The sequence below is a fragment of the Ceraceosorus guamensis genome (assembly GCF_003144195.1).
Source record: "Ceraceosorus guamensis strain MCA 4658 unplaced genomic scaffold IE81scaffold_56, whole genome shotgun sequence".
Classification (NCBI taxonomy): domain Eukaryota; kingdom Fungi; phylum Basidiomycota; class Exobasidiomycetes; order Ceraceosorales; family Ceraceosoraceae; genus Ceraceosorus; species Ceraceosorus guamensis.
The window spans coordinates 74793-98191 of NW_020290051.1; the positions used below are offsets into that span (position 1 = coordinate 74793).

General features: G+C 55.2%; 9 protein-coding genes across 9 annotated transcripts; 4 read left to right on the top strand and 5 right to left on the bottom strand.

The window, feature by feature from the left end:
• The first annotated feature begins 49 nt into the window (after positions 1-49).
• IE81DRAFT_202640 (hypothetical protein) lies at positions 50-1429 on the top strand. The gene is made up of 2 exons (XM_025510895.1): positions 50-165; positions 737-1429. Exons 1-2 carry the CDS (start codon positions 145-147, stop codon positions 1250-1252), a joined length of 537 nt encoding a protein of 178 aa, XP_025367973.1. The 5' UTR covers positions 50-144; the 3' UTR covers positions 1253-1429.
• Positions 1430-1892: 463 nt separating this feature from the next.
• Positions 1893-2288, bottom strand: IE81DRAFT_325200 (hypothetical protein). The gene is made up of 2 exons (XM_025514438.1): positions 2243-2288; positions 1893-2165 (listed from the first exon to the last, which is right to left on the bottom strand). The coding sequence occupies exons 1-2, from the start codon at positions 2280-2282 to the stop codon at positions 1897-1899; spliced, it is 309 nt and encodes a 102-aa protein (XP_025367974.1). The 5' UTR covers positions 2283-2288; the 3' UTR covers positions 1893-1896.
• Positions 2289-3318: 1030 nt separating this feature from the next.
• IE81DRAFT_316103 (SDA1-domain-containing protein) lies at positions 3319-6860 on the bottom strand. The gene is made up of 6 exons (XM_025512554.1): positions 6448-6860; positions 6220-6374; positions 5869-6153; positions 5301-5786; positions 4376-5234; positions 3319-4297 (listed from the first exon to the last, which is right to left on the bottom strand). Exons 1-6 carry the CDS (start codon positions 6775-6777, stop codon positions 3815-3817), a joined length of 2598 nt encoding a protein of 865 aa, XP_025367975.1. The 5' UTR covers positions 6778-6860; the 3' UTR covers positions 3319-3814.
• Positions 6861-7111: 251 nt separating this feature from the next.
• IE81DRAFT_325202 (biotin synthase) lies at positions 7112-9337 on the top strand. Its single transcript, XM_025514439.1, has 4 exons — positions 7112-7954; positions 8039-8165; positions 8234-8452; positions 8530-9337. The coding sequence occupies exons 1-4, from the start codon at positions 7197-7199 to the stop codon at positions 8884-8886; spliced, it is 1461 nt and encodes a 486-aa protein (XP_025367976.1). The 5' UTR covers positions 7112-7196; the 3' UTR covers positions 8887-9337.
• A 3036-nt stretch (positions 9338-12373) lies between these two features.
• Positions 12374-12843, top strand: IE81DRAFT_325204 (hypothetical protein; the record flags this gene model as incomplete). Its single annotated transcript, XM_025514440.1, has 1 exon — positions 12374-12843. A coding segment is annotated over exon 1 (461 nt), but the record flags the coding sequence as incomplete, so codon positions are not given.
• A 1327-nt stretch (positions 12844-14170) lies between these two features.
• On the bottom strand, positions 14171-14884 carry IE81DRAFT_202693 (hypothetical protein). Its single transcript, XM_025510896.1, has 2 exons — positions 14875-14884; positions 14171-14709 (listed from the first exon to the last, which is right to left on the bottom strand). Exon 2 carries the CDS (start codon positions 14541-14543, stop codon positions 14220-14222), a length of 324 nt encoding a protein of 107 aa, XP_025367978.1. The 5' UTR covers positions 14544-14709; positions 14875-14884; the 3' UTR covers positions 14171-14219.
• On the bottom strand, positions 14359-18277 carry IE81DRAFT_325205 (hypothetical protein). The gene is made up of 2 exons (XM_025514441.1): positions 14875-18277; positions 14359-14709 (listed from the first exon to the last, which is right to left on the bottom strand). The coding sequence occupies exons 1-2, from the start codon at positions 18073-18075 to the stop codon at positions 14593-14595; spliced, it is 3318 nt and encodes a 1105-aa protein (XP_025367979.1). The 5' UTR covers positions 18076-18277; the 3' UTR covers positions 14359-14592.
• Positions 18278-18863: 586 nt separating this feature from the next.
• IE81DRAFT_276410 (hypothetical protein) lies at positions 18864-19601 on the top strand (the record flags this gene model as incomplete). The annotated part of the gene is made up of 2 exons (XM_025511467.1): positions 18864-19392; positions 19525-19601. Coding segments are annotated over 2 exons (606 nt in total), but the record flags the coding sequence as incomplete, so codon positions are not given.
• A 2423-nt stretch (positions 19602-22024) lies between these two features.
• Positions 22025-23230, bottom strand: IE81DRAFT_304619 (UPF0057-domain-containing protein; the record flags this gene model as incomplete). Its single annotated transcript, XM_025512304.1, has 4 exons — positions 22025-22454; positions 22536-22553; positions 22733-22808; positions 23209-23230. 4 exons carry the CDS (start codon positions 23228-23230, stop codon positions 22397-22399), a joined length of 174 nt encoding a protein of 57 aa, XP_025367981.1. The 3' UTR covers positions 22025-22396.
• Between the last annotated feature and the right edge of the window lie 169 nt (positions 23231-23399).

Consider the following 23399-nt stretch of genomic DNA (forward strand, 5'->3'; position numbering starts at 1 on the left):
CGAATCAGGAGGGCAGCGTGAGCGAGCGAGTGCGCAAGTGCTTTGCATACATATGAGCAGGAAGCAGAACCAGACGGGATGGGGAGCAGAACAGGAGTGTGATGAGCGGACACGACAGTGGAGAAGAGAAAGCTCGCTTCAAGAATGTTGGGCACATTCTCGAAGGTGCGTGCATGCGGAGTAGGAATGAAAGAGTCTCTTAAGAGTACCAAGGTCTGCAAGTGATGTGATCCCACTTTGGCAAGCCGCATGGGGAGGAAGCAGACGCTTCCCTCACTGCCCAACTTCCATCGTGAGCCTTGACAAGCTCGTACAACGGCTCCCCGCTCGGCAAACGAGAAGCGCCCGGATTGTCCACTGGTTTGTCGGGTGTGGCGCGCAGAAGCCACGCGAGGCAGGATGAGCTGCTTTCTTTGGTTTGGCAAAGGACGAGCGCGGGTCATCAAGGTCGCTCACCTCGTTTGAAGGAAGCGCTGTTCGCCTCGGCGTCGTAGCAGAGCTGTTTGGGGTGAAAAATAGGAGCGGTAAGACGCCTGAGCGCACGCAGGACAGGCAATGTGCGCAGGCTCATGCGCTGCGGACTCGCTTGGTATCGTGCCGAATCTGGCTCGGCTGCAGGAGGTGGCATTTGCGCTGGTGCGTAGGAGGCGTGCGAGTCAGCATGCATCCACCAGAGACCAGGATGTTGTTTCGCATAGCATCGTGTGCTCACTCGAGTGAAAGGGCAAATTGACAGCCATCAAGACGAGAACGGCCAAGCTGCCAGCGCGTCCATCATCCAAAATATTGCAGATTTGTCAGCAATCGAGAAGAGAGAAGCGCGCGCACTCGAGGTGGGGAAGAAGAGACAATCTCAGCATCACTTTCGCCCGACTTACGCGACAAATGTGATCCCAACACCCCAAAAGAATGCGGGGCTTTCAGCTGCTTGTCGAATGCTTCTCAACACGTCCCAATTGGGTGTTCCGAGTGCGAGCACGCCCCAACATGGTCCGAAGGGCCAGGACGTGGGATAAGCAGCAGATGCGTTCGTGTTGGAAAACCCTCCCCACCAGGTCGACTCTCTGGGTACCCAGTCCGACCAACCAGCTTGCCAGACGTGCAAGGCGTGCACATCTCGAGATATGCGCCAAAGGAGGTGCCTGAGTGCGAGGCGAGGCAGATATGCGGTCAGCGGGCCGGAGGTGGCTTTGCACATCGACGCTTCGGTGGAACTTACACGAGCAGCAACAACGCGAGGAGCACCATATGAAGAACGATTCGCCATTCCACCAGACTTCGATAGTGCGAAAGAAGAGCGCTGAGGAAGTGCGACCAAAGCCGGAGAGAGGTCAGCGAGATGTGGAAGTGTAGAGCAGTGACGAGGTAGCGGAATGCGATCGACGTCTAATCGACTGGTGTCGACACTCACAGGAGCAGACCCAGAGCTACGACTGCGATCATCATGGACGTTGCCACGAGGGGCAAGATGACGAGGCTTTTCCTGCTCGAGCAATCCGCCACTCCATCTTGCCAATCGTGCAGGACTAGTGTGCGTCGATGGCAATAGCGTCAGCCAAAGTCGAGCAAGCGAGCGAGCATTGATGGCTTAGTGATACGAGGTGCTCAGCTCGACTCACAATCCGACAATTCTTCGGCAGCTACGGCTGCTACGATCAAAGCTGCCACATTGACCGCTCGCAAAAAGAGGGATCCGGCATCGATGTAACCGCCAGGCTGGGCTCTCCTGCAAATCAGACCTAGGCATTGCAAGAAGGAATCGATGAGGAGGGGAAGAGCGATGAGAAGCTCAATGTGGCCTGCAAGGACATGATTCATGTCTGGCGTGTTGCTGGATGTCCATGCGCTGATTGACAGAGGGCAAGGCAAAAAGGTGTGAGATGCATCAGCATCTCGTCAATGCCGGACAGGAAGGGGATGGACCCACCGTGTACCCATGGCGATAACCATCAACAAGCAGAACAGGGCCAGCGGAAACATGTTGATGAAGACTCTGTGGAAAAGAGAACGGCGATGGGAAATTTGAGATTTAGTGTTGGTGGTGCAAGAAATTTCGTGGCGTGCTAAGATGCTCACGTCCGATTGAAACGACCAAAGACGACCAGCCTGTACAATGTGATCAGGAAGAGGATGATAAAGATGGCTGTGCGTTCCGCCTTGCACGGGTGAGCCAGCAGCGTTTGGGGAGTGCGCGGGCGAGCTAGACTGATACTGAAGCTGCATTGCCTTTCCACTCACCCAGGAAGATTAGAGATCTGCCAGTCCCTCGCCAAGACGATCATGTCAGCTCCAGACTGGGGCGAGATAGCGCAACGCTGCGGCTCGATCGAGAATGAAGGAGCCGCCGCAAGGGAAATGAAACTCACGCTGCTAAATCTCTCGAAGAGCTGGGTATACCACCATACACCAATGTGACCCAAGCGACGATGCATGCGCAAGCGGCATACGCTGCCGAATCTTTCGGTTTACCATCCGTGACGATGGGTGTGAAGGGGCTCGAGGTGGATGTAGGAAAAGGCGGAATAGCGTATGCCGTGGTGGTGGTAGCTGTGGCCGTGGGATTTGGCGAATACAATGTGTACGTGTACGTCGGAGGTGCATAGCTCGAGGTGGGTGTGGATGTCGGTGTAGGAATAGAGGTGGGAGAGGAAGAGGGAATGGTGATCCATTGCGTCACTGTCGTCGCGCAGAGAGATGTGCTGCTCATGAACGTCGTCTCGTACGTCGTCAGCGTCAGCGTACCATTGGAACAAGTGTCTCCTTGACAGCGCTTCTCTGGCGCGCTTGTATTGTAACGTCCGGGTGGCATCGCTGCTGCCGTCGGACCTGGGCTTGGTAGAGGTGCTCGTGGAAGTAGTGCTCCTGCATACAAAGCGTCCGCCATGGTGTGTTAAGAATCTCAATGTCTATGACAAAGCTAGGGTTGAGCGAAACGTCGAGCGCAGTTGGTGCTGTATAGCACACTGGTAACAAAGTGGCGCGAGAGGGCCTCCCAAGGGTAGGTGTGTAGAGGTCGGCTTTGCTTCGAATGGGGGGAAGAGATGTCATCCTCCACACAGGTACAGAGGTCAACAAGGAGAAGCGCATTCAACCATCGCGGAACGAGATAGCCAGGCAAGCGCACCACACCGCGCCCAGCTCCCGAGCGACCTTCAGTCTGATGCTGGTGATCAATCGATCGTGAATGCTCAAGTGCGTGTCGCGTTTGATTGATGTAGATGTTGCATGACCAACAACGCGCGCCCTTCATCGATCACCACCGCGGTCATCCATGTTTCACTCACACTTATCGAAAGCAATTAAGCGAGAGCAGTATATGTGCTATATACGTGTGCTATCAATTGATCAGCTGTGTGGCCTTGCATGGACTCCCACGTAAGTCGTGAGTGCGGAATCACGAATGAGCAGAACGCGTGCGGGCGCTCAAATTGCCTACGGTATACAGCATGTTTACGCAAGACAAGAAGACGTACCTGGGCCGTTATAGCTGAATTGGATATGTGCGCGTGGTGTGCGCCAGACCGACACTCATTGATCCATTGGCAAATTTGGGCGCAGCTACGCTTATATGTGCATGCAGCATGTATGAAGCTGCTGGTTGCATGGTATTCTCGTCGCCCGGTCTGAGCGGCCTGTCGCGCGCTCTACCTCGTCTGCTCGAGCAAAGACGGGCGCAGACTCTTCCGTTAAGCTCAAGGTTGCTTGTTCTCGAAGAGGCAGAGAGAGGCAGAGAGAGGCAGAGAGGAGGCAGAGAGGAGACATTTCGGACGCCTTGCTTAAAGCTAGCCTTGATACGTTCAAGAGGCACGCAGCATCACTTCATGCCTTTTCGCTTCTTCTGCGTTTCCACGTGCTGTTTCAGCTTCTTGCTCTTCTCCCTCAGACTAGTCTTTGCCTTATTTCTGACACTGAAGCTCTTGGCAATCATGTTGAAGTTCTTCCCCTTCTTAGCCTTTTGCTCATTCGTCGTTGAGCTATGTTTGGTCTTTTTGCCCTTCTTGCTTCCGAACTTTTCCCTTCCCTCTCTGCCCTCTGCGATGGAAGCCATCCTCTCCTCATAATCCGCCTTTCTCTTCTTTCGAGGCCCCAAGATGTCCATCTCCGACAACATCGTGTTGGTCGTGTCTACGGCACTGCCAGCGCTGCTCGCTTGCGTCGCAGTGCGCTTGGACGCCGCTTTGAGCTCCGCAATCTCCCGCTTTGCTGCTGCGGAACCCTTCTTGCCCGAAGCTGCCGCTTCTTCTGCAGCTTTGAGCCGCAGCTCTGCCAACTTGGCGAAATCGGCGGGAGTCAAGATCTACAGTCGAGAGCAGCTCCAAACTCAATTAGCCCCGAACCACGCGAGGTACAAAGCTTTGAGTACTGGCACACTCACCCTTGTCGTCGCCAGCTTGGAAAATTGCTCTGCTTGCTCGGCCGCACTCTCTCTGGGCGCCACCTCGACATCATCCTGGTCGTCACCTTCTTCCGCATCAGAGTCAGTGCCCAAGTGTTCAGACTTGTCTGCTAGCTTTCTTCTTGCTGCTCTGGTCTTTTCTCTTCTCTCAGCAAGGCGCTCCTTGATGCTCTTACTTTCCTCCGCAGCACCTCCCTTGGTCTTATCGCTCTCATCTTCGGACCCACTAACGTCGAATGCGCCCTCGCCGTCCTCATCCGAGCTGACCGCGATCCATCCTCCCGAGTCATCAGAGTCGGAATCACTTTCAGCTTCCCAGCCCTCCCAAGCTTTCTTGTCGGCTTCTTCTAATTCAGCCTCGGTTAGTGGAACGGCAGCGGCTTCCTGTTCGGCGAGATGCTGCTCTAGCAGCTCGATGCCAGGGATACCTCGAGTTGTAGCATCCTCCTCTCCAAACATGCGCGCTTGCTTGCCACTAGCCAGGCTCAAAGCGCCGCTCTTTCCCCTTTCGGACCTGGGTAGAAGTGCAGGATTGACTTCTCGGTAGAAAAGAAGCAGGCCTCGACTAGCGGCTGATACACCCTTGTCTTTGCTCTTCTTGTACCCTATGAGATCCTGCAGCAAGTCGCTCTCAATCGCCTCGGGCTGTCTTCGGCACGTTTCTCTAATGGCATTGATGCCCGCCGCCACCACTTCTGGGCCAACGCCAGGATGGACAAAGCCGTCGGCAAGTTTGCGCAGGACAGGCGTTAGCGCATCCGGTGGAGTCTGCAAATGCACAGACTGGGCGAGTGAGACGAGAATCAAGGTGATGTAAAGCTGATGAGGATTCAAGTATCTGTCGAAAAAGTTTGTCGTAGAGTCAGCCCGATCTGAGAACAGCGCGTCGTCCAGCGGAACTCACTTGACAATGTAGCTGTAGAAGGGCAGCACCGAGAGTCGATGAGCTCCCATCACTCTGGCAAGTAATTGCATCATTCGAACTTTGAGTTCGATGTTGATTCTCTTGTCGCCTCTGCTCAAAGATTCGAAAAGCTTCTCTCCAAAGCCTTGCGGGTCATTGAGCATGTGCACAGCAGCAAGGTTTGCACGACCATCCCCTTCAGCTTTCTCGTCTCTGCCATCTTGGTGCTCTTTTCTCCTCCGTCTCGCAAGAGCAGCAGCAGCTCGAACCTTTTTGTCTCCTGATCTCGTCTTCTTGTTTACTTTGCGTGCATGCTGCATCTTCGAGACATCAGGGACGTTCGGTTCATCGTCGGACTCTTCCTCGCTGCCACCGTCTTCTGCGGAGTGCAAGTCACCTAAGAAGAAGCGCACAGCGGAGGATTGCACCTTTGGATGCGGATGGAAGCATGCCAATGCGAGCAGAGAGACTGTCTTTGCATCGGTCCTGGAGCGCAAAGCACAAGAGCACATCTGCGTCAATGATGTGTGGTTCTGATCAGACATCTCGTTCTTGAGCGGATGCTCACCAGATTCCTTTCCTCCACAAATCTGCAGCAAGGCGCGTGGCCCAGAGCGCCTCACTCCTGCCTTTGGCCTCGGCCCCCTTCCGCCACACTTCGCTTGGAGCGTCCCGTGCGGGGATGCCACGCTCGATGACCGAGAATAGCAGACCCTGGACAACTCTGTTGTGTCGGTGGTTGATGGCCTTTTTGTTTTGCGCTTTGATATCTGCCAAGATGGTTGTTTGCAGTAACGACCTGAAAGTTGCAGACGTTGTCTGTGAGAGAAGAGGGAAGAGAGTACGTAGCAGACTACAAGCGCACGGCGGTCAAGGCGTGCTGAAGCGGGACAGGAGGGCAAAGACCGGCTGGACTCACTGCTCCGAAGTGATGACGTCCCTATTACGTAGCAGTACCAGAGCGCGAACGGCGGAATGCCGCACGTCAGCACCAAGCTTGGAATGGTGGTTCAACAAGAGCTCCGATAGGTCGCTTGGGAAGTTTCTTGTCACCTCAGGAAAGGACGGGGCAAGCTGATCCCAAAGCAAATTGCAGACGTTAGGCAACGTATGTACCGGTAGTACACCTAGCAAAGATCCACCTCACCTGAGTGATGAAACCAATGAGAGCGCAAAAGGTGTCTTCCTGTTCTTTGCCGATCTTCGCCCCGCTCATCGCCCCGCCCTCGCCCAGATTCGCCGCATACAACATCCTCATGCTCTGATAGTGATTCCATTGCGCTCCGAACTCGTCCGCATATGCCGTCGGACTGCGCTTCACCAGATTCTGCAGAGCTGGCAGATTCGCAACGTTGAGCAAGCCACGAGCTTTGGAGGAATGGGCCAGCGCGACGACACCTGCGGTAGAGTGTGCTTCGGACCAGTCCGGTAGTGCATGAGGCGATCTGGAGGATGGCTGCATCGCCTTGCGCACCATTTTTGTCCAATTGAATGCGCCCAAAGGAAGCGCCAATTCTTGCAAAGATCGCAAGGCCTGACGGTGAAGCTGGGAAGTGATGGGTCCAAAGCGAGCGCATGCAGAGCGTTCTCGTCGAGTCAAGATCAAAATGCAGACTTTTCCTTCACGTTAGGCTGTGCAAAGCAAGAGAAGGCCCTTAATTTAATGAACCGCTCACGTGACTTCGACTGCATGCGTCTCGTGCGGGACTCGGTCTTGGCGTTGTGCAGATGCTCGTGCAGCTGGCGCGTCGGTGCGCCCAAACCCAACACCCAAATTCTGCGGGCCATCGCCCCACACCACACAGCCAGAGCACTCACGCTGCTGGAAGTCGGTGTGTGTATGCACGGTCACACGGGGGGCGCCAAAACAGCGATAAGGGTTCTTCTGATTGGGCCATGCATGGACCGGTACAAGTCTACGCCGGCAAGTCGTCCTCGGTAGCCACGAACGCTTCTCACATCTGCTTAATTGCTGAGATTACGCTCCTCCTCAAGCACACCACCATCAACTCCAATTTGGCTCTTGAGCAGGCATCTACGCGCACCATGTCAGCTCGATCCATTCCCAAGGCTGCATCGCAGCTTCTAAAGACTCAGGGCGCTACTCTGGGACGCGTGCGCGCAGCGGGTGCTGCGAACGCTGCTCACAAGCCCGATGTGCCTTCCTTGGCAAGAGGCCAGGCATCAGCAGCTGATGCGTCTCAGAGACTGACACCAGAGCCGTTGCCGACGCTGGACACGACGCCTTCCGTCTCTTCCATTCCTCGAGGCCCCGCTCCGCCGGACGGGACGACGCGACATGACTGGAGAAGAGCCGAGGTAGCAGAGATTTACAACTCTCCATTGCTGGACCTGATCTTCAGATCGGGCGCTGTGCATAGGGTGCACCATCCTCCTGGTTCCGTACAGCTCTGCACCCTCATGAACATCAAGGAAGGCGGTTGTTCCGAAGACTGTGGATATTGCAGCCAGTCCAGCAAATACACTACTCCTAGCACTCCAAGCAAGCTTTCAGAGGTGGATGAAGTCCTAGTGGAGGCTAGAAAAGCTAGAGATAATGGTTCCACACGCTTCTGCATGGGTGCAGCTTGGAGAGAAGTGGGCGGCCGTAAGAGAGGATTCAACCGCATTCTTGAGATGGTCAGCGAGATTCGGTGAGTGTCAAGTGTGATGGAGGTATATCTCTTGCCGAAGGAAGGCGAGTGGCTGACTTTAGATGCGCATGACCCACATGGCAGTGGCATGGGTATGGAGGTGTGCACCACCCTAGGAATGCTGACTCCGGAGCAGGCGGTGCAGCTCAAGAACGCTGGGCTAACCGCATACAACCACAACCTCGACACCAGTCGAGAGTATTATGGCAAGGTGAGAACAAGATGCCCCCGCACGTTCTTTGTAGCGCAAGCATGATGCTCATTGCGCTTTCGAATCAGGTCGTCACCTCACGCACCTACGATGACCGGATCTCAACTCTCGAAGCCGTACGAAATGCGGGAATTTCTGTTTGTTCTGGTGGCATACTTGGTCTCGGCGAAGAGGCAGCTGATCGTGTTGGTTTGATCTGGGAGATGAGTCGACTGCCGGAACACCCCGAAAGCTTCCCCGTCAATGCCTTGGTCGCAATTCCCGGAACTCCGATGCACGGCAACGAGGTGAGAAGAACAAACAAGCCTCGAGATGCAATAGGCCTTCTGGCAAATTGAGCTTACTCTGCGCTCCTTGCTTGTAGCCTGTGGACATCCGAACCATGCTGCGCACGATTGCGACTGCACGCCTCGTGCTGCCTACCTCTATCATCCGCCTTGCGGCAGGTAGACACCTCTTCACCGAGTCGGAACAAGCGATGTGCTTCTTGGCCGGTGCCAACGCGATCTTCACCGGTCACAAGATGTTGACGACCCCTACTAGTGGATGGGATGACGACAAGGCGATGCTGGAGAGATGGGGCTTGAGAGGCATGAGATCTTTCGAAGAGAAGAGGATGACAAGTCATGCGCCCGAGCAGCACCCTGTGGAGGGCGCGTCACCCGATCTTAGGGCCGAGCAGGAGGGAATGGGCTTGCAGCGCAATGTTGCTGCGCTCTGAAAGCGGATCGAGCGTTAGCAATCTGCACTGGCAGGTGTTTCTTCCAGAGTACATACTTCTGCATCCTCGAAAACGAATGCAAAAAGTTCTAGATTCACGTCTTGCCTGTCTCGGGTTTATACAGGGGCGCCTTCGCGCTACCGAGACACTGCGACTCTGAGCTTAACATACCATTCGTTGACTCGCTCATTTGAGTGGACCGCACCTCTGCTTCCTCGGCTGTAGAAGGTTGTGTGGTCAATGCATCTGGGCAGGGCTTTACTCTACATACTCTACATGCAAGAAGGTTCTGACGGAGAGCAAGGCAAAGAGAATCCAGCCAATCTTGAGTCACGAACATGGGGTTCCATCACTCGCCGCTCATTGCACCGAAAGCTGACGAGCATGAAGCACGTGCCGGCGCTCAGCTGGGTTTTCATGTATTCCTGATGGCTGATATCCCCGATAAGGCTGGTTCAAGCGAATGCTCTCCCTTCAAAATTCATTCCCTCCATTCTTGCCCTCAGTGAGCCTAGCCTTGGCACCCCAAGCTTCTGATTGTTCTTTAGGCACAGGCACGAGCATGCTCGATTCACGCATGCATAGTGCCACATGTGCAGCGGCTGTCTGTCCACCTCCAAGCAGCACGAGCGAAGGACACAAAAGCTGCTGTCAGCCACGGACCCGACGGGTGCCTGACATCCATCAGTCTATGCAATCATGTCAGACGTGTATCCCTGATCAAAGTTTCACGATGAAAAGTGAATGCCCCGCATGGTCAGTCTTGAGCACGTGCTGCACGACACAACAGACTCGTTGGAGGACAGATTACCGAAGTGAAACTTCGTTCTCAAGGCTCTTCGACCATCGTGGCGGACATCTGTCCGACGATTTTGAGCAAGATTGCCAGCACCTTCATTCGGTGCCTTGAGCTAGACTCACTCACGACTGTGACCCCACATGGCAAAATCCTCGCTAGTGTGTAGCATCACAAACGATGGTCAGACTCGCTACTGCCATTGACAGCACAAAGGGCTGATTCAATTCGCAGATTTGCGATGCCTTTGCTCATATAGCGGGTCTCGGGAAGCAACACCCAGCCGAGCTGAGTCTGGAGAGCCTGAGACAAGTCCCGGGCGGAAGTTTCTTCATGCTTGCCTAGCTCCTCCACACCCGACCACGGGCCATTACGGAGGCACCCACAGGCTTGCGCAACACGATCCCAATCTATCGATTGGTAAGTTGCCTGGTGATTTTTGACAGACGAACATGTGCGTTAAACTCGAGCTGCCGTTGATGGGGTTGATCATGGCAGCTTGTCTTTTGAAGGTCTCTCTGGCCATCCTCGAATCACTCCAGGAATCACAAGTGTCCATTTCGTGATTGAGCGCATGAATGCCCAACGACGAATACCGCAAGCGCCTAGCCCGCCGGGCGCGTGGATCGGAGGTTTTCAGCGTGGGGCGACGTTGATCATGCACTTCGATGATAGCAGGCCATTCAAGGGCCAAGACTCGTCAAAGGACCTCGTCGACTGGAACAACTAGCAATTAAGTCAAGCTTCATAGATTCACATTCGCGGAGGTCCGGAAGGTGAGACACAACAAAAGGGCGCGAACGGCCTGCACCGCTTAGCTACAGCTGCAGTCGGTGACATGCTGCTGCTGCGGTTACCCACACGCGTAAAGTGCTGCACAAACGCCATCCAGCAGTAGTCTGCAGAGTCGCGGCCAGTCGCGGCCGAACTCCCAGAAATTGTCTCACGCGCGCATCCCATGCATGCATCTCTTTCTCTTCATCCATCCATCACGAGCTAGCCGACTCACCGCCCGCGCTTCCGTTTCGTCGTTGCTGTGCGAGGACAACTGCATTCCCGCTGCCAAATGCGACTCTGCCAAGCCCGAGAAGCGGGCGAGAGCAAGAGCAAGGAAGAGTAGTCGTGAATGCAGGAGAAGGCCGATATGCCGCCCGCGAGTCAACATATGGTCGTGCGTCAGCGACGAGAGCTACTCCGTGCAACGAACCTTGCTTGGCACTAGCGTGCCGAGACTGTCGTCGGACGTTTCACATTTCGAGCTCTTTGAATTCGGATCCGACGCCTTCCCCATTCAGTTGACTCACGCGTCTACGTCAACCTCTGCTTTCTAGCTAGCTTGGCCTTCCTCTGCGGCCTCTATCCACGGCTGACATGCGCATCAGGTGCGTCCGTGACAGCTCTTGTTCTCTCGTGGTGCTCGATCGCTCGCGTCTGCGTCCGACAAGACAAGGAGCGTGTCTGTCGACTGTGTGGTCGCAGGTCGGGGCGTCGTCCGCGTGACGTCGAGCAATGCGCAAATCTAGGCTCATGGCGGAGGTTTCTGGCTGTAAGCTTGATTTGATTGCGAGTGCTTCGCACAGGGACCGAGATCTGGAAGAACTGCATGCACGATATCGGTGGGCAGGCCGCAGGAGCCGCAAGAGCCTCGAGGACGCTGATTATGCCGGCCATTTACCGGAATGTTTCAGTGTTGCTTGACGAGCTGCGTTTGTATACTCCGCCTAGCTTGCCCTCCGCATCTCCGTGAATTGAAAGCTCCTTGGTAGCCTGCTGGATGAGACTGTCATGACCGAGACACGGATCCTGAAAGAAAAGGTTTCCCGTCTTGGCACTGCCGTTCTCGGTCAGCACAAGTTGCAAGGATCGCAACGACTTGACAAGGACGTAGCAGACTCGATCGATTCGCAAAGTGGTTCATCATTTTTCTGGATGCTCAAACAGCGATTGATCGTCACGAACACATTTCCTTCTCATTCCACCACATCCACCTCCAACAGACGCCATCGAGACCCTCTCAAGCTTGATCCTGTCTAACAGTTCACAAGGGAAGCACAGAACGTCTACCACTGGCAGCTCTACCATCCAAGCATGAATACCTTGAAGTTGGGCTCGATGGAGCCTTCATCGAATCGGAGAAGATCGAGGACTCGGTCCTTCCTCACAGCCTGTCATTTGCTACCCAGCAGCGATGCCCCTTCGCCAGTGCCCAGTGGCTCCCAAGCATCTTCACAAGAGACCAACGCCGGCAACTCCAGACTTCACCTCGAGCACAGCAGCATCAGGTCTCCCCGACACAAATCATCGTTTGGCTCCTTTACCTTCTCTCACAGCACCAGAAGCAAAGCTTCACTGCTGTCCGAGGGTTCAGGCGAGCATGGCGCGCGACCAGTAAGCTCGCTCTCGATGCGCTGCGCCTCAGGACGAGGCTTCACGGATGCATCTCTGGATGCCTACGACGATTTTGACGAGAATCTGCAGTCACCTCTGCTCGCAGGCACGAACGAGCATGGCAGCATGGCAAGCGAGACTTTCCGCAGACTCGAAACCACGCCGGCGTCGAGCCAACTGGTGCAGGCCGAGCGCAGCCCCTCGCTTCGCAGCAAGGCAAGCGGAAGCACGCTCATGGCGAGCGCCCCTAGCAGCCCAGCCGCGACTTCGCCAGTCATCTCCCGAAGGACCTCGCAAGCTTCCATGTCCTCTATGGCTTCTTATGCTACTGCCGCTTCTCGTCTCACATCCCCGCCCCCCCGACCACCACGAAGAAGACCAAGCCAACAAAGTCTGACGGTCGCCTCCCCCAGCAAAACCGGATGTGATGCCACAGGCTCGCTGGGTCATCCGATGTGTAGCACTGCTCCTCTCCGCATCTCTCCTAACAGGATGCTTCGAGCCCTCTCCCCGCTTCCGGGGGGCATTGCAGCTTCCTTGAAGGCACCCGCCGGAGTAGCGCTAAGCACGGAGGGTGCAGCGAAGGCAGCAGCGCATTCATCACCCGCTCCAGCAATGACGGCTCGCTCCTCTTCTCTCGGAGCTCGTGCCATGGGCGCTCTGCGGCCGAGCCCTTTGCATCGACGTAGTCAAAGCGCGCAGATGTACGAGCCACCTGTCAAGAGCTCTCTGCGCTCTGAGCTTCCCTGGACATTGGCACTGGGCGATGATAGATTTGCAGCCGAGCAAGAGGATGAGGCAGAGCTGCACGCACGTACGCGCGCCACGATCGCGTATTTCGCGCGTCAGCGCGGAACAGAGTTGGAGCCGGTCTCGAAGCTGCATCAGCCTAGCACTCAGCTAGCTGCATCTGCTGCCCGCGCTTTCATGCGTGGCTCGAACGACGGACCAGCCTCGCCCAAGGATTCGCTGTCATCGTTCGACAACTCATCCTCCTCCACAGCACCCTCTTCAACCACATTCACCGACCCATCTGATTCCGAGGAGGATGCGCACCGTGACGAGACTCAAAAGACTCCGGAGCGCTCGATTCCTTCACCTCTCTCTTCAGCTGCAGGCTCTTCAGCACGAGGCAACAGTCCCACCTCAAGAGCTTTCGAGGGTGAGCCAGCCAGCTGGAGCCCTGCGCTGCTGCCTCGGGGCGAGGTTGACCCGTGGGACGACGATGAGTGGAGCGATGTAGAGAGCACAGTGCATGCGTGTGAAGCGAAAGAGCCCTTCCCAGAGAAAGCAACACGACAAAATTTGGACGCAATCACCGTCTCTCCACTGGTGCTTTCCAAAGCCTTGCCGGACTCAACTTGCGCTGACCTGGTGGACCAAGAAAGCCCCAAGAGAAGTCAAGCAGACCTGCCTATCTGCACTCTTCCCGCAACAACATCCTCTACCAAAAAGACCGAGACGTGGCGCATCAACACGGACCCGAGTCCTTCACCCCTTTTCAGAGCTGATAAACAGTCTGAGCAGCAGCTCTTCTTTCCGGTGCCCCCTCCCGTGTCCGGCAGTCTGTCCTCCTCTTTGCAGGAGCGCGGCAAGGAGAGGGATAGCCTGCTCGCTCTCGCTCCCGTTTCTGAGTATCATCGTCGCTTGTTGAGCTCCAAGAGGGCTTTGGCTCGAGCTGCCGAGAGAGCTGCGACGAGAGGCGATGATGGTCAGTCCATCGCCGATAGCACGTCGTCCGAAACGGACTTGAAGCACTTTGACTCTACAGACGAAGAAGAGGATGAGATTGGTGAAGATTTGAAGCTTTTCAAACCTAAGGCTCTGCGCCGCGCATCGCGGCTGGACGTCTGTGAGGTTCACCAAGAGCCTCGCGGCGAGGACAACGATTTGGCAAAGCAGGAAGAACCCAAATTTCAGCCTAGACACCGTGATGTGGCCTTCGAGCTAAGCATTCGGCCGGTCTTGAGCAACAGATGCAGGAGCGCCTCAATGTCGCCCAGCTCCAGCAGCTCCTTCAGCAGGCGAGTCACTTGGGCTAACGACCCTTAGATGCCTCCTTCGACCAACGTCACTCCTAGTTGTTTCTTTTTTCCAAATGTACATGAATCAGTTTCTGGTCCTGCGAACCTGAGCCATTTCCTTGCGCTCAAATTCGCACAACTCTCCCCGCCCAGCTTTCAAATTCCATCCAGCAAGCACTCGAGCACGCAAAACAATCATCAGAATCTAGCATCCTACCTTTTCCGTTCCGCATACCCCCCACATTCAACATGACCAAACATGGTCTCAACGTAATCAGACATTGAAATTCAACCCCACACCCTCGCCAGGTTGTGAGTTTCACATACAAGTCTACAAGTCGGTCAGAGGACGTGCAAAAGGTATCTGGAGTGAAGGATGATCCGTTTGTGGGACCAACGAAAGTAGATGAACATGAAAGAAAATACCGTGCAATGGCCGGCAGAGGCATTCGAGTACATGTGCCACGGAGGTGACAATGAGAGTGGAGCGGCTCTGACTCATCGACGCGATTTGAAAGCGTCGCCTCCGCTTCCGCCCAGAGGTTTCAAGGGTTGCGCATTGGCGGGTTTGATAGGAGAGATATCCATAGGCAAGTCCAAGCCTGACGAGATGGCCTGCATTTGAACGCGCACGTTTCCCGATCGGGTAGGGAGGGATATGTTCATGTCAGTTTCTGATAGCTTGAACTAGATCGGGCCGCTCTACCAGCAACAGGATACGCAAGAGAAAAGCAAGAAAGATGAAATCGACAAGAGAAGAAGAAGAACGAGAAGACTCACATCTCCTTCGCTCGAGCCCCACGCAAAGAATCCATTGGCCGATGCAGCTGCTCCACCCAGCAATTTCCTCTTCTTTTTCTTGCCATCGTCAGCGACGCCAGGTTGATTGCGAGCTCGGGTCTGAACAGTCAAAATTTCCTGCCCTTTAACCTTATTGGTCGCATCAAGAGCCGCGGGGGCGTTGTTGATGTTGCTCGCGTTTCGAGAAGCAGAGAGCGCCTTGTTGCCCCCTTTGCTTTCGTTCGATATTTGCGCCGGCGCCTGGGACTCTTTGGACAAGTCGATTTTGGACCTGACGCTCTTGATCATGGGAGTAGCCATGATTTCCAATTCCAGCGCCTTTCTCCTCTCTTCGTCCGCCTCTACGCTTTTACGCTTGCGCGTCGCATTCGCACCTCGAGAGCTGGTAGTCGTCGAAGCAGCAGGTACAAGAGCAGAGGAGGAAGAAGAGGAAGAAGAGGAAGAAGCGTTCGCCTTTGACGCTGCTCCACCACGCTTCTTACGCGGCGCATCCTCTTCTTGTTCTTCTTCTGCTTGTGCAAAGGAAGAATCTTGATTGCTCACAGGAGCAGCTAAATCCGAATCGCTATCGCTGCTCTCTTCATACAATCCCTTCTTTCGAGGCTTTCGAGCCTGTTTGCGCCCGTTAGGATCGGCAGCAGATCCCGCCTTTGCTTTCAAGCTTTTACCACCTTTCGAGGCAACGCTCTTGCTCTCCTTTGTCGGAGCGGCCGCGCTGATTGTCGTGATAAGCTCTCGCGCATCTTCGTCTTCGTCCGAGTGGTCTTGCGCGTCCTCCTCGTCCGAGTCGATGGAGAGATCCATAGCAAGAGGGATTTTCCGGACCGCACGAGCAGCTCTGGGCGGGGAAGAACTGTGTGCTAAAGCTTTATGGATCAGGTCCTTTTTGATGGCAGGAGGAGGAGGTGGTGGCATCGTGGCATTCTTCTTCAAAGCCATCACTTCCCTTTGCAATTCTCTTCTCAGCTTTTCCTCCGACTCCGCCTTTGCTCGGACCTTGACGAGCTCAGCCAGAGCACGGCCATCATCATCCTTATCCGCTCTTTTGGCTTTCGCTCTCTGCAGTTCCTCTCGAACCTCTTCCAGCTCCGTCAGAGCTTCGTTTCGCTCCTCTTCCACCTTCATGCCCTGCCTAGCAATCGTTCTCCGCCTCTCCTTTTCCTCTTTCAACTTCTTCTCCATCTCTTGCATCCTCGCCGTTGTAGTCGCAGAATCGGCATCGCCTGCGCCTCCAGCTTCGAGAGCGGATCTGAGGTGCTTGCTATGCTTGTTGGCCAATCGAAGGTCCCGCTCCAGGTCCTGCGCCCTATACGTCTGATACGTAGCTTCGTTTCTACAGATCGTGAGCTCAATGTTGACTTTTCTCGTATTCTCGCACTGCACATCCTCGCGCGCAAGGAACTTCCACTCCATCTCATCCCTCTCCAAAGCTCCCTCTAGGGCATCCAATTCCACCTCTTCCCTCCTTCGCTTCTCCTCTGCGCATTTTCTCTGCATCTCGGCAACCCTCAAGCACATCTGCGCCTTTTCAGCGCATTCCGCTTCGCACTCCGCCTTCCATCCATCCGCATCCTCCTTGCTCCTCTCCAAGCTCCTCTGCAACTTTTCAACCTCCCTTTCCCGACCTGCCAACGTCCTTCGAAGCTCGGCAATCTCTGCATTCGTCACGCGCTGCAGTCTCATCTCTGGATCTAGCCTGTGCGAGCTGCCGGGTGCGATTGCTGGGCTCGAACTCGCGCCGGAGTTGGACAGCTTGAAAGGCGTAAAGGGCTTGGAACGAGGCGTGGCAAGGCCGACCGTGAGCGCGTCCTCCTCCTTCTTCGCCGATGACCCTTGCTGCCCCTCGATCGCTGCGCTTGAAAGTGGGGCGGTTGCTGACATCTTCTCTGCCTGTTCAGCGCTGCTGGCCTGCTGATTGCGCAAACTGGCCCGAACACTTCGGCGAGCGGGTCGAGCAGCTTGCTTATCCCCCGCCATCGCATTCGCATTCGCAGTAGCGTCCAGCAGATCCTCCCCAGACCCAGCTTTCACAATTTGCCCGCTCTCGCCCTCGACTTGGTCACCGTCCGTCGAGCCAGTCGCACCGACCCGCGTGCTCTTTCTCATCTCCGCCCTCCGCTTGTCCACAAACACATTGGCATCATTTTCCATCCTCATAGCATCTTCCAACCTCTTCAAGAATTCCTCATCCGTCTTTGCATCTTTGGGTGCGGTTGCACTTGCTGGACGAGGAGTAGTCGAGATGCTTTGATTGGAAAGACGCGAAAGACGAGAAGAACGTTTGATGGGCTGAGAAGAGGGGGATTTGATAGTGGAGAGGCTGCTGCGCGCTTTGGCGGATGATCGACGTCCACGTGCGGGCGAGGAGGGGCTGGCTGTAGATGTCATTAGTGGTGCGTGGGTCGATGTGCTCAAATCGCTAGAAGCTTGGGCATCTGCGCGCATCGAGAGGTCCTTGAAGCTCGCGTCGGGCGCAATTGTTGCGCCGCCCTCTTGAGCAGAAGAGGAGACGCGCCGCATCGACTTTGCGACGGGGATCAAGCTTGCTGGCCGAACGTTTGGTCGAGGTGTGGAAGGAGATTCGCACGCATTGGCGTTGACCTCCTGATCGGCTTGCGCTGTGGTGCAAGCGGCACCAGCAGCAGTGATGACTTCTGATGGTTTGGCGGGGCTCGAATGCATACGCGCAGTCAGATCGCCGGCCTTTTTAGCCGCCTCGTTCACACTGGGATAAAGCGGCGTGCCCGCCATCGTTGCTCTGGCGGTGTTCCTAGGTAATGAAGCACCAACACCTGTATCCCTCTCTGGCGCTCTTCTCGACCAGGGCAAAGAAGAAGGGATGGGAGCAGTCACTTTGCTCAGACTGGAAGGAGCAGTGTTCGAGGTCGAAGTAGAGGAAGACTTGAGCGGCGTGGGCTTGATGCCTCGATCGAAGCGTTGTTGACGCTCCATCAGGTTGGGAAGCGCCATGTCTTCTAGCGAAGGCCAGGATTGAGCCACCGAGCTGGCAGATTGAGCACTGCTTGTATGCATGCTGCCTGCTTCGCCCAAAGCAGGAGCAGGAGCGGGTGCGGATTCGGGTGCGGGTGCGGGTGCGGGTGCGGGTGCGGGTGCGGGTGCGGGTGCGGGTGAAGGAGTGGCATCCACTCGCTTCTTTGGCGGTGTCCTCTCGATCAACATCCTCGCCGACTAAGTGTTCTGGCTGGTGCTGATCGAATCTCTGTGGTGAAGAAAGGGCGCGGTAAGACTTGATGAGGGGGAGCAAAAGGTCCGTTCAGCGGCAGGCTATCGAGATGCAGACCCAATCGTCGAGTCTAGGGGCGTCACGTAGCTATAAGGTGAGGGTCGGTAGACTGCAAGAGGATCACGAATCGTATGCCTGACCAACAGCTCGTCCGCGCAATCAAATAGAAGTTGCATGCCCACAGCATCAGCAGCACGTGCATCACAGCATATATGCCAATCAAGAGTCACGAGTTTGAGTGCTCATAGCCCTGCGCGGGCGCGCTGTTGTTCCTACAGCACCTGCTGCTGGGGGGCCGCGAGTGGCGCGGCGCGTCCGATCGTGAGCAAAGCGTCTTCAACGCGTTCGATCACGTGCGCCGCGCCGTTTACTTGGAATTTTGAATTTTTCTCGCATGAAGTCAGGAAGCAGGAATGCCAAACGTCGTGGCGAAAGTCTACACAAAGATGATGAATGGGCAACGCGCAAGCAGCCGTCATCCATACATCTCGATTTTGGAACTCGCAACTCTGACTGCTCTGTTGCTTTGTCGGTCCATCTACCGCTCCATCTGTATTTCGAAGGCGTCCAATCACGCTCTCATTGCACTGCCTTTGACGCTCTTGCGCTGGAGATACAAGCTGCGCTTAGCTCTCGGCGATCTCAGCACGCACCACCACCACCACCACCCCACCAACCAGAATCGAAGAAGCTAGATATGGGTAGCGCGCGAGTTCAGTACGCGCTAGAGCGTACTCTGCCCCAGCTCACCTGGCTGGAGTCGACGGGTCAATTCAGCAAGTGGGAGTTGCAGCAGGTCACCTCTTCTCGATCCAAGCACGAGCAATCGCTGATTCGTCGAGGTGTGACTCGCGAAGATTTTCATCGATACATTGCGTTCGAAGCCGATTTCGAATCTCTGCGCTTGTTGAGGGAGGAACGTTTGAGCAGACCCATCAGCGTCAAGGAGAGCGCCAAAGCTAGAGCAGATGCGATCAGGACGCTCATCAACATCTACGAACGCGGTTGCAAAAGGTTAAGGGGAGATGTGATGTTTTGGGAAGAGTACATCGCTTGGAGTTTGGCAAAAGGAATGAGGATCGTCAGCGGCAGAATCATTGCCAGGGCTTTGGCAATGTTCCCTAATGCTGTCAGACTTTGGATAAGGTGTGCGGATTGGCAGTTGAACGTCAATGGCGCTCCTAATGCTGCTAGAGCGCTGCTGCAGCGAGCAATCAGACTCAATGCCAGACCTCATCTCTCCAGCATCGAGAGTGGCATCGAGAGGCCAAACAAGAGACAGAGGACCTCTTCGAATCGATCTACACCGTCGCAATTGCAACAGCAGCAGCAGTTGCAACGATCACTTCTCCCTCAAGCCAATATTTCAAAAGAGGAAGAGCAAGTGCTGAGCCTTTGGATCGAGTATATCCGAATGGAGTTGGTCTTTCTGGAGAGGGTACGCAGGCGCAGAAAAGTGCTCGGCATCCCCATGGATGAGGAAAAGGCATCTGATGCAGCGACGACGCTGCAAGATGAGAGCGGGCACTCCGAGATGGAAGAGGCGGTTCTGAAGGATGTACCTGCGGTAGACGATGCTCAAGAGTCCAACAGTCAGGTGATCGCTGCTCAGAATGCTGCGAGTGCTGCGGCGGCGGACGTCCGGTCCGGAGGCGCTTTGATCGTGCAAGGCGCCATTCCAATCTCGATCATGCGAGCCGCTTTGGCTCTCGAAAGTCCGACGTCTCTTCCACCAAGAACGCATCTACGCCTGCTCCTATCTCTGCACCTACTCTTCAGATCGTTCCCTTTCCTCAGCTCGAGCAGCGGTGAATGCGGTCCGCGCACACACCTCCTAGAAGCATTGCGCACTGCAGTGGAGGACAGGTTCGAAAGGCTTGAAATCGTCGAGCTGCTGCGTGGAAGCGAGACGTTGCTGGACAAAGCCTTCGTTCCGGAGCTGCAAGAGGACGAAGAGGAAGAAGCGGGAGGGTGGTCCGCAGACGGCCAAAAGCCATCACAGACATTGTTGGGCCGAGCTAGCACATTATCCACAGGAGGCGCGAGTCCCGAGCTGCTCTTGTTGGACAGTGTATCGAGAAGAGTAGGCCTGCATGGTTTGCTAGGTCCGCAAGAGACGTACGGAGCAGCTCTCATCATCCTTCAGCTCTCTGCTTATGCTTTCAAAATTGCTCGAGCGGAAAAGAACTCTTCGACTGCTCGACTGCTTCAAGCACCCATCGAAGCCTTTAGAAAGATCTTGACGAGCGAATCGATCGGCCAGCTGGATGCGTCGGGCAGGAGCAGGCTGGTTAAGTGCGTCATTGCCTTTCATCTCGTTCTCGGCAACATCAATACCAGTAGCGACATGACCAACACCAAAGGAAAAGGGGAAGCTGATACTCGAGAGTCGCTGGACGCGGAGGTCAAGAAGTACCTGAGAGCAGCAACAAGTCGACTGATCAAGAGTGCGGAAAGATTGGTGCCGATTTCGCAATTGCAACTGGCAAGATTGGACGTGCAGGTGGATGAGATGATCGACGGTCGAGGCAGCCGAAGCGGCGATCTGGCAGGCTGGAAAAGGGTGCACGACGATGCTTGCAGAGCTACGAACTCGAGCACAAAGTGCGCAGAGCTCCCATCAGATGATCTGCTCGGTATACTTCGTATCAGACTTTGGTCCGTTCGCGCGTTGCACCAAGATGCGCCAGAAAAGGGAGCGCGAAAAGTGGGTGAAGAATGGGAAAGGGTGTTTAGGGATGGAGGAGAGCGTGTGTGGGAAGATTCGAAGCTAATCGAGGAGAGATGCGAGTGGTTGGCAAGTGCGCTCGACGGAGCTTCCAAGGTCGAAAGGGACACGCTTCGAAAGACTTTCGAGGTGAGTTTGCATGGGCGAGTCTTGCATGTCCATCCGACAACATCTCTCGCGCAAGCTAGGCTTGGGATTTTTCTGCCCCCTCACTATTTTGTAATGGCTCACTTTTTCGGCCCCCTCTCCGACGCGCGCCCCTCTTGCTCCAACGCTGAAAATAGGAAGATCTTCGAAAGGCTTCTCGTCACCCAGAGTCGTTCTTGCTCCTGGCCAAAGCTTACCTTTCGAGCGGCGTGCAACTCAAACGTAGTCTGACAGAGCAGACGAATCAAGTGCTCATGTATGCACCTTCGAACTCTTTAATCCTCTACGAGCTCTTTACTAGCGCATTGGCTCGATTTGGTCTCGACACGCCATCCTCGAGCATTCTCTCGCCATCATCATCATCAGCGGCAGCAGCAGCAAAGACGTACGAAGCTCTGGATCGAGCCTCGAAAGCGAGCTTGGACAAGCTTTTGCAGAGGTTGAGCAACGCTCTGAACAAACCTGCGGCGCAAAGGACCAAAACCTTCTTGTTCGTAGCTACGTACCAGCGAGATGTCAAGAGGGATTTGGCGGGTGCCAATGAGACTTTGAGAAGGGCTTGCAAGGTGCTGGGAAGTAGCAGTAGGCAATGGTTGGAGGGGCAATGGGTCGCGAATACCGGTGCGCACGATGAGCGGCAGGCCGAGGAGAGGGAGCAGGATGGTGGAGAGTCGATGCTGCATATTCGCTCGGATGATGACGCCGAAGAGGAGGAAGAGGAATGATGATGGAAGCCTCTACACCTGCACCGCCCCTCGTCGTGCCAAGGAAGACTCACGAGTGCTTCCTTTTCCCCCTCTTGCTCCTGTACGTCGTGCTCTGACATGCGCATGCGCCCTAATGAATGCCCTCTTTCTCTAGTCGTGTGCCTGAAGGACGACGTGCGCACGCATCATTGGGCTGTGTGGCTCCTCGACATTCACAATCGCGATGAGCGGAAGCTCGTGGAACGATGTCAAAGTCACACACGTGACTTGCAAGTGGAAACATCGCCTTTGCCACCTCCTCGACGCGCTATGCCATGATCAAGACTCAAAGCGTGAGAAACCTCCAGGCAAGGCTGGCTTACACGCCAGCGCACATCCTCACGCTCGCGTTCCATCGCTCGCGCCATTTGGGGGACCCCTCGACGTTAGGAGAGAGAGAGAGACAGCCATTCATGATATTCGGGCGTGAACAAGTCGAATTTCGATCAGAAGTAAGCAGCGAGGGCATGAGCTAATGCTTGACCGCAAGTGCGAGGGGGAATCTTGAGAGTCGCAGAATGGTATGCTGATTGCCCGGGACGAGGTAGCATGCCAAGAAAATGTCCATCTTTGACCTCTTGCCGCACACTAGCAAGTCGTACGCTCATCCTTCGGTTCATCCTTGGCAAGACTTGCTTAATACTTGAGGATGACGTAGAGCGCGTGAATGATGCCGGGAATGTAACCCAGGATGCTGTTGATAGATGCGAAGCGGGTATGGTCAGCATTGCAAGCCCTCGTGCTTCAGATCGTGAAGCACGCGTCAATGACTCACGTCAACAAGATGTTGATCCTGCAGACGAGGTGAATGGAAAACAAGGGAAAGATCGATGTGATCATCAGCTCCTGTCCTTCGCACGTGCGCAGCATTTGGGAATAAAGCCGACGAGGAGAACTGTCTGGCTGGCCATGTTGCCTCCTCCATCGAGCGCTACCCATTCCCTCTCATCGAGACCTAGCGAACGTACTCACCAGAAGTCAGCAGCGCATCCTCGCTCAAGGAAGACACCAAGAGGCGGGACGAAGATGGCGAAGAAGATCTTCAGGACTGCAAAGGATTGAAGAGTGGGCAAAGATGAAGTAGGATGCGCGTGTCAGTTGGGCCAGGTCGAAGCTGTCAAGAGATTAGGAGAGGAGAGGGGAATTCCCGAATGTTCTGCGCTCGCTGGCCTAACTCCGAGTCACCGGCACCGATCCCTTGAGCGCTCCGATTTTGTGCTTGAGCTTGGGAAGGACCTTTGCGCGCTTCTGCCCTTTGACGAGGCTATGGCCCTCCCAAATAGATCGACGCATGACCTGGAATCTGCCAACTACGACGAGTAGGCTTTCCGCGAGGACTAGACCTCACCAGCTCTTCGGCTATATCGCCCTCATGTCGAGCCGAGCCGAGCGGCAGCTCGTCTACAAAAGCAAGCGACAGCGAAAAGGTGAAGCAGAGCGATACTCACTGTCAGAGCAAGTGAAAGGCATGTTGTGCTATGCTTGGGGGGGGGGGGGGTTTGGCAAGAGTGTGTCAAACACCAAGTGGGCGATTTACGTCGTGCTTGTGTGCGTCGTAGAGAATGGACGACTTGAGGATTGGTTATGCTTGTGCGATTGGTGTGGAAACGAAAGGAGTTGGGTGAGCGAAGAGGGTTGG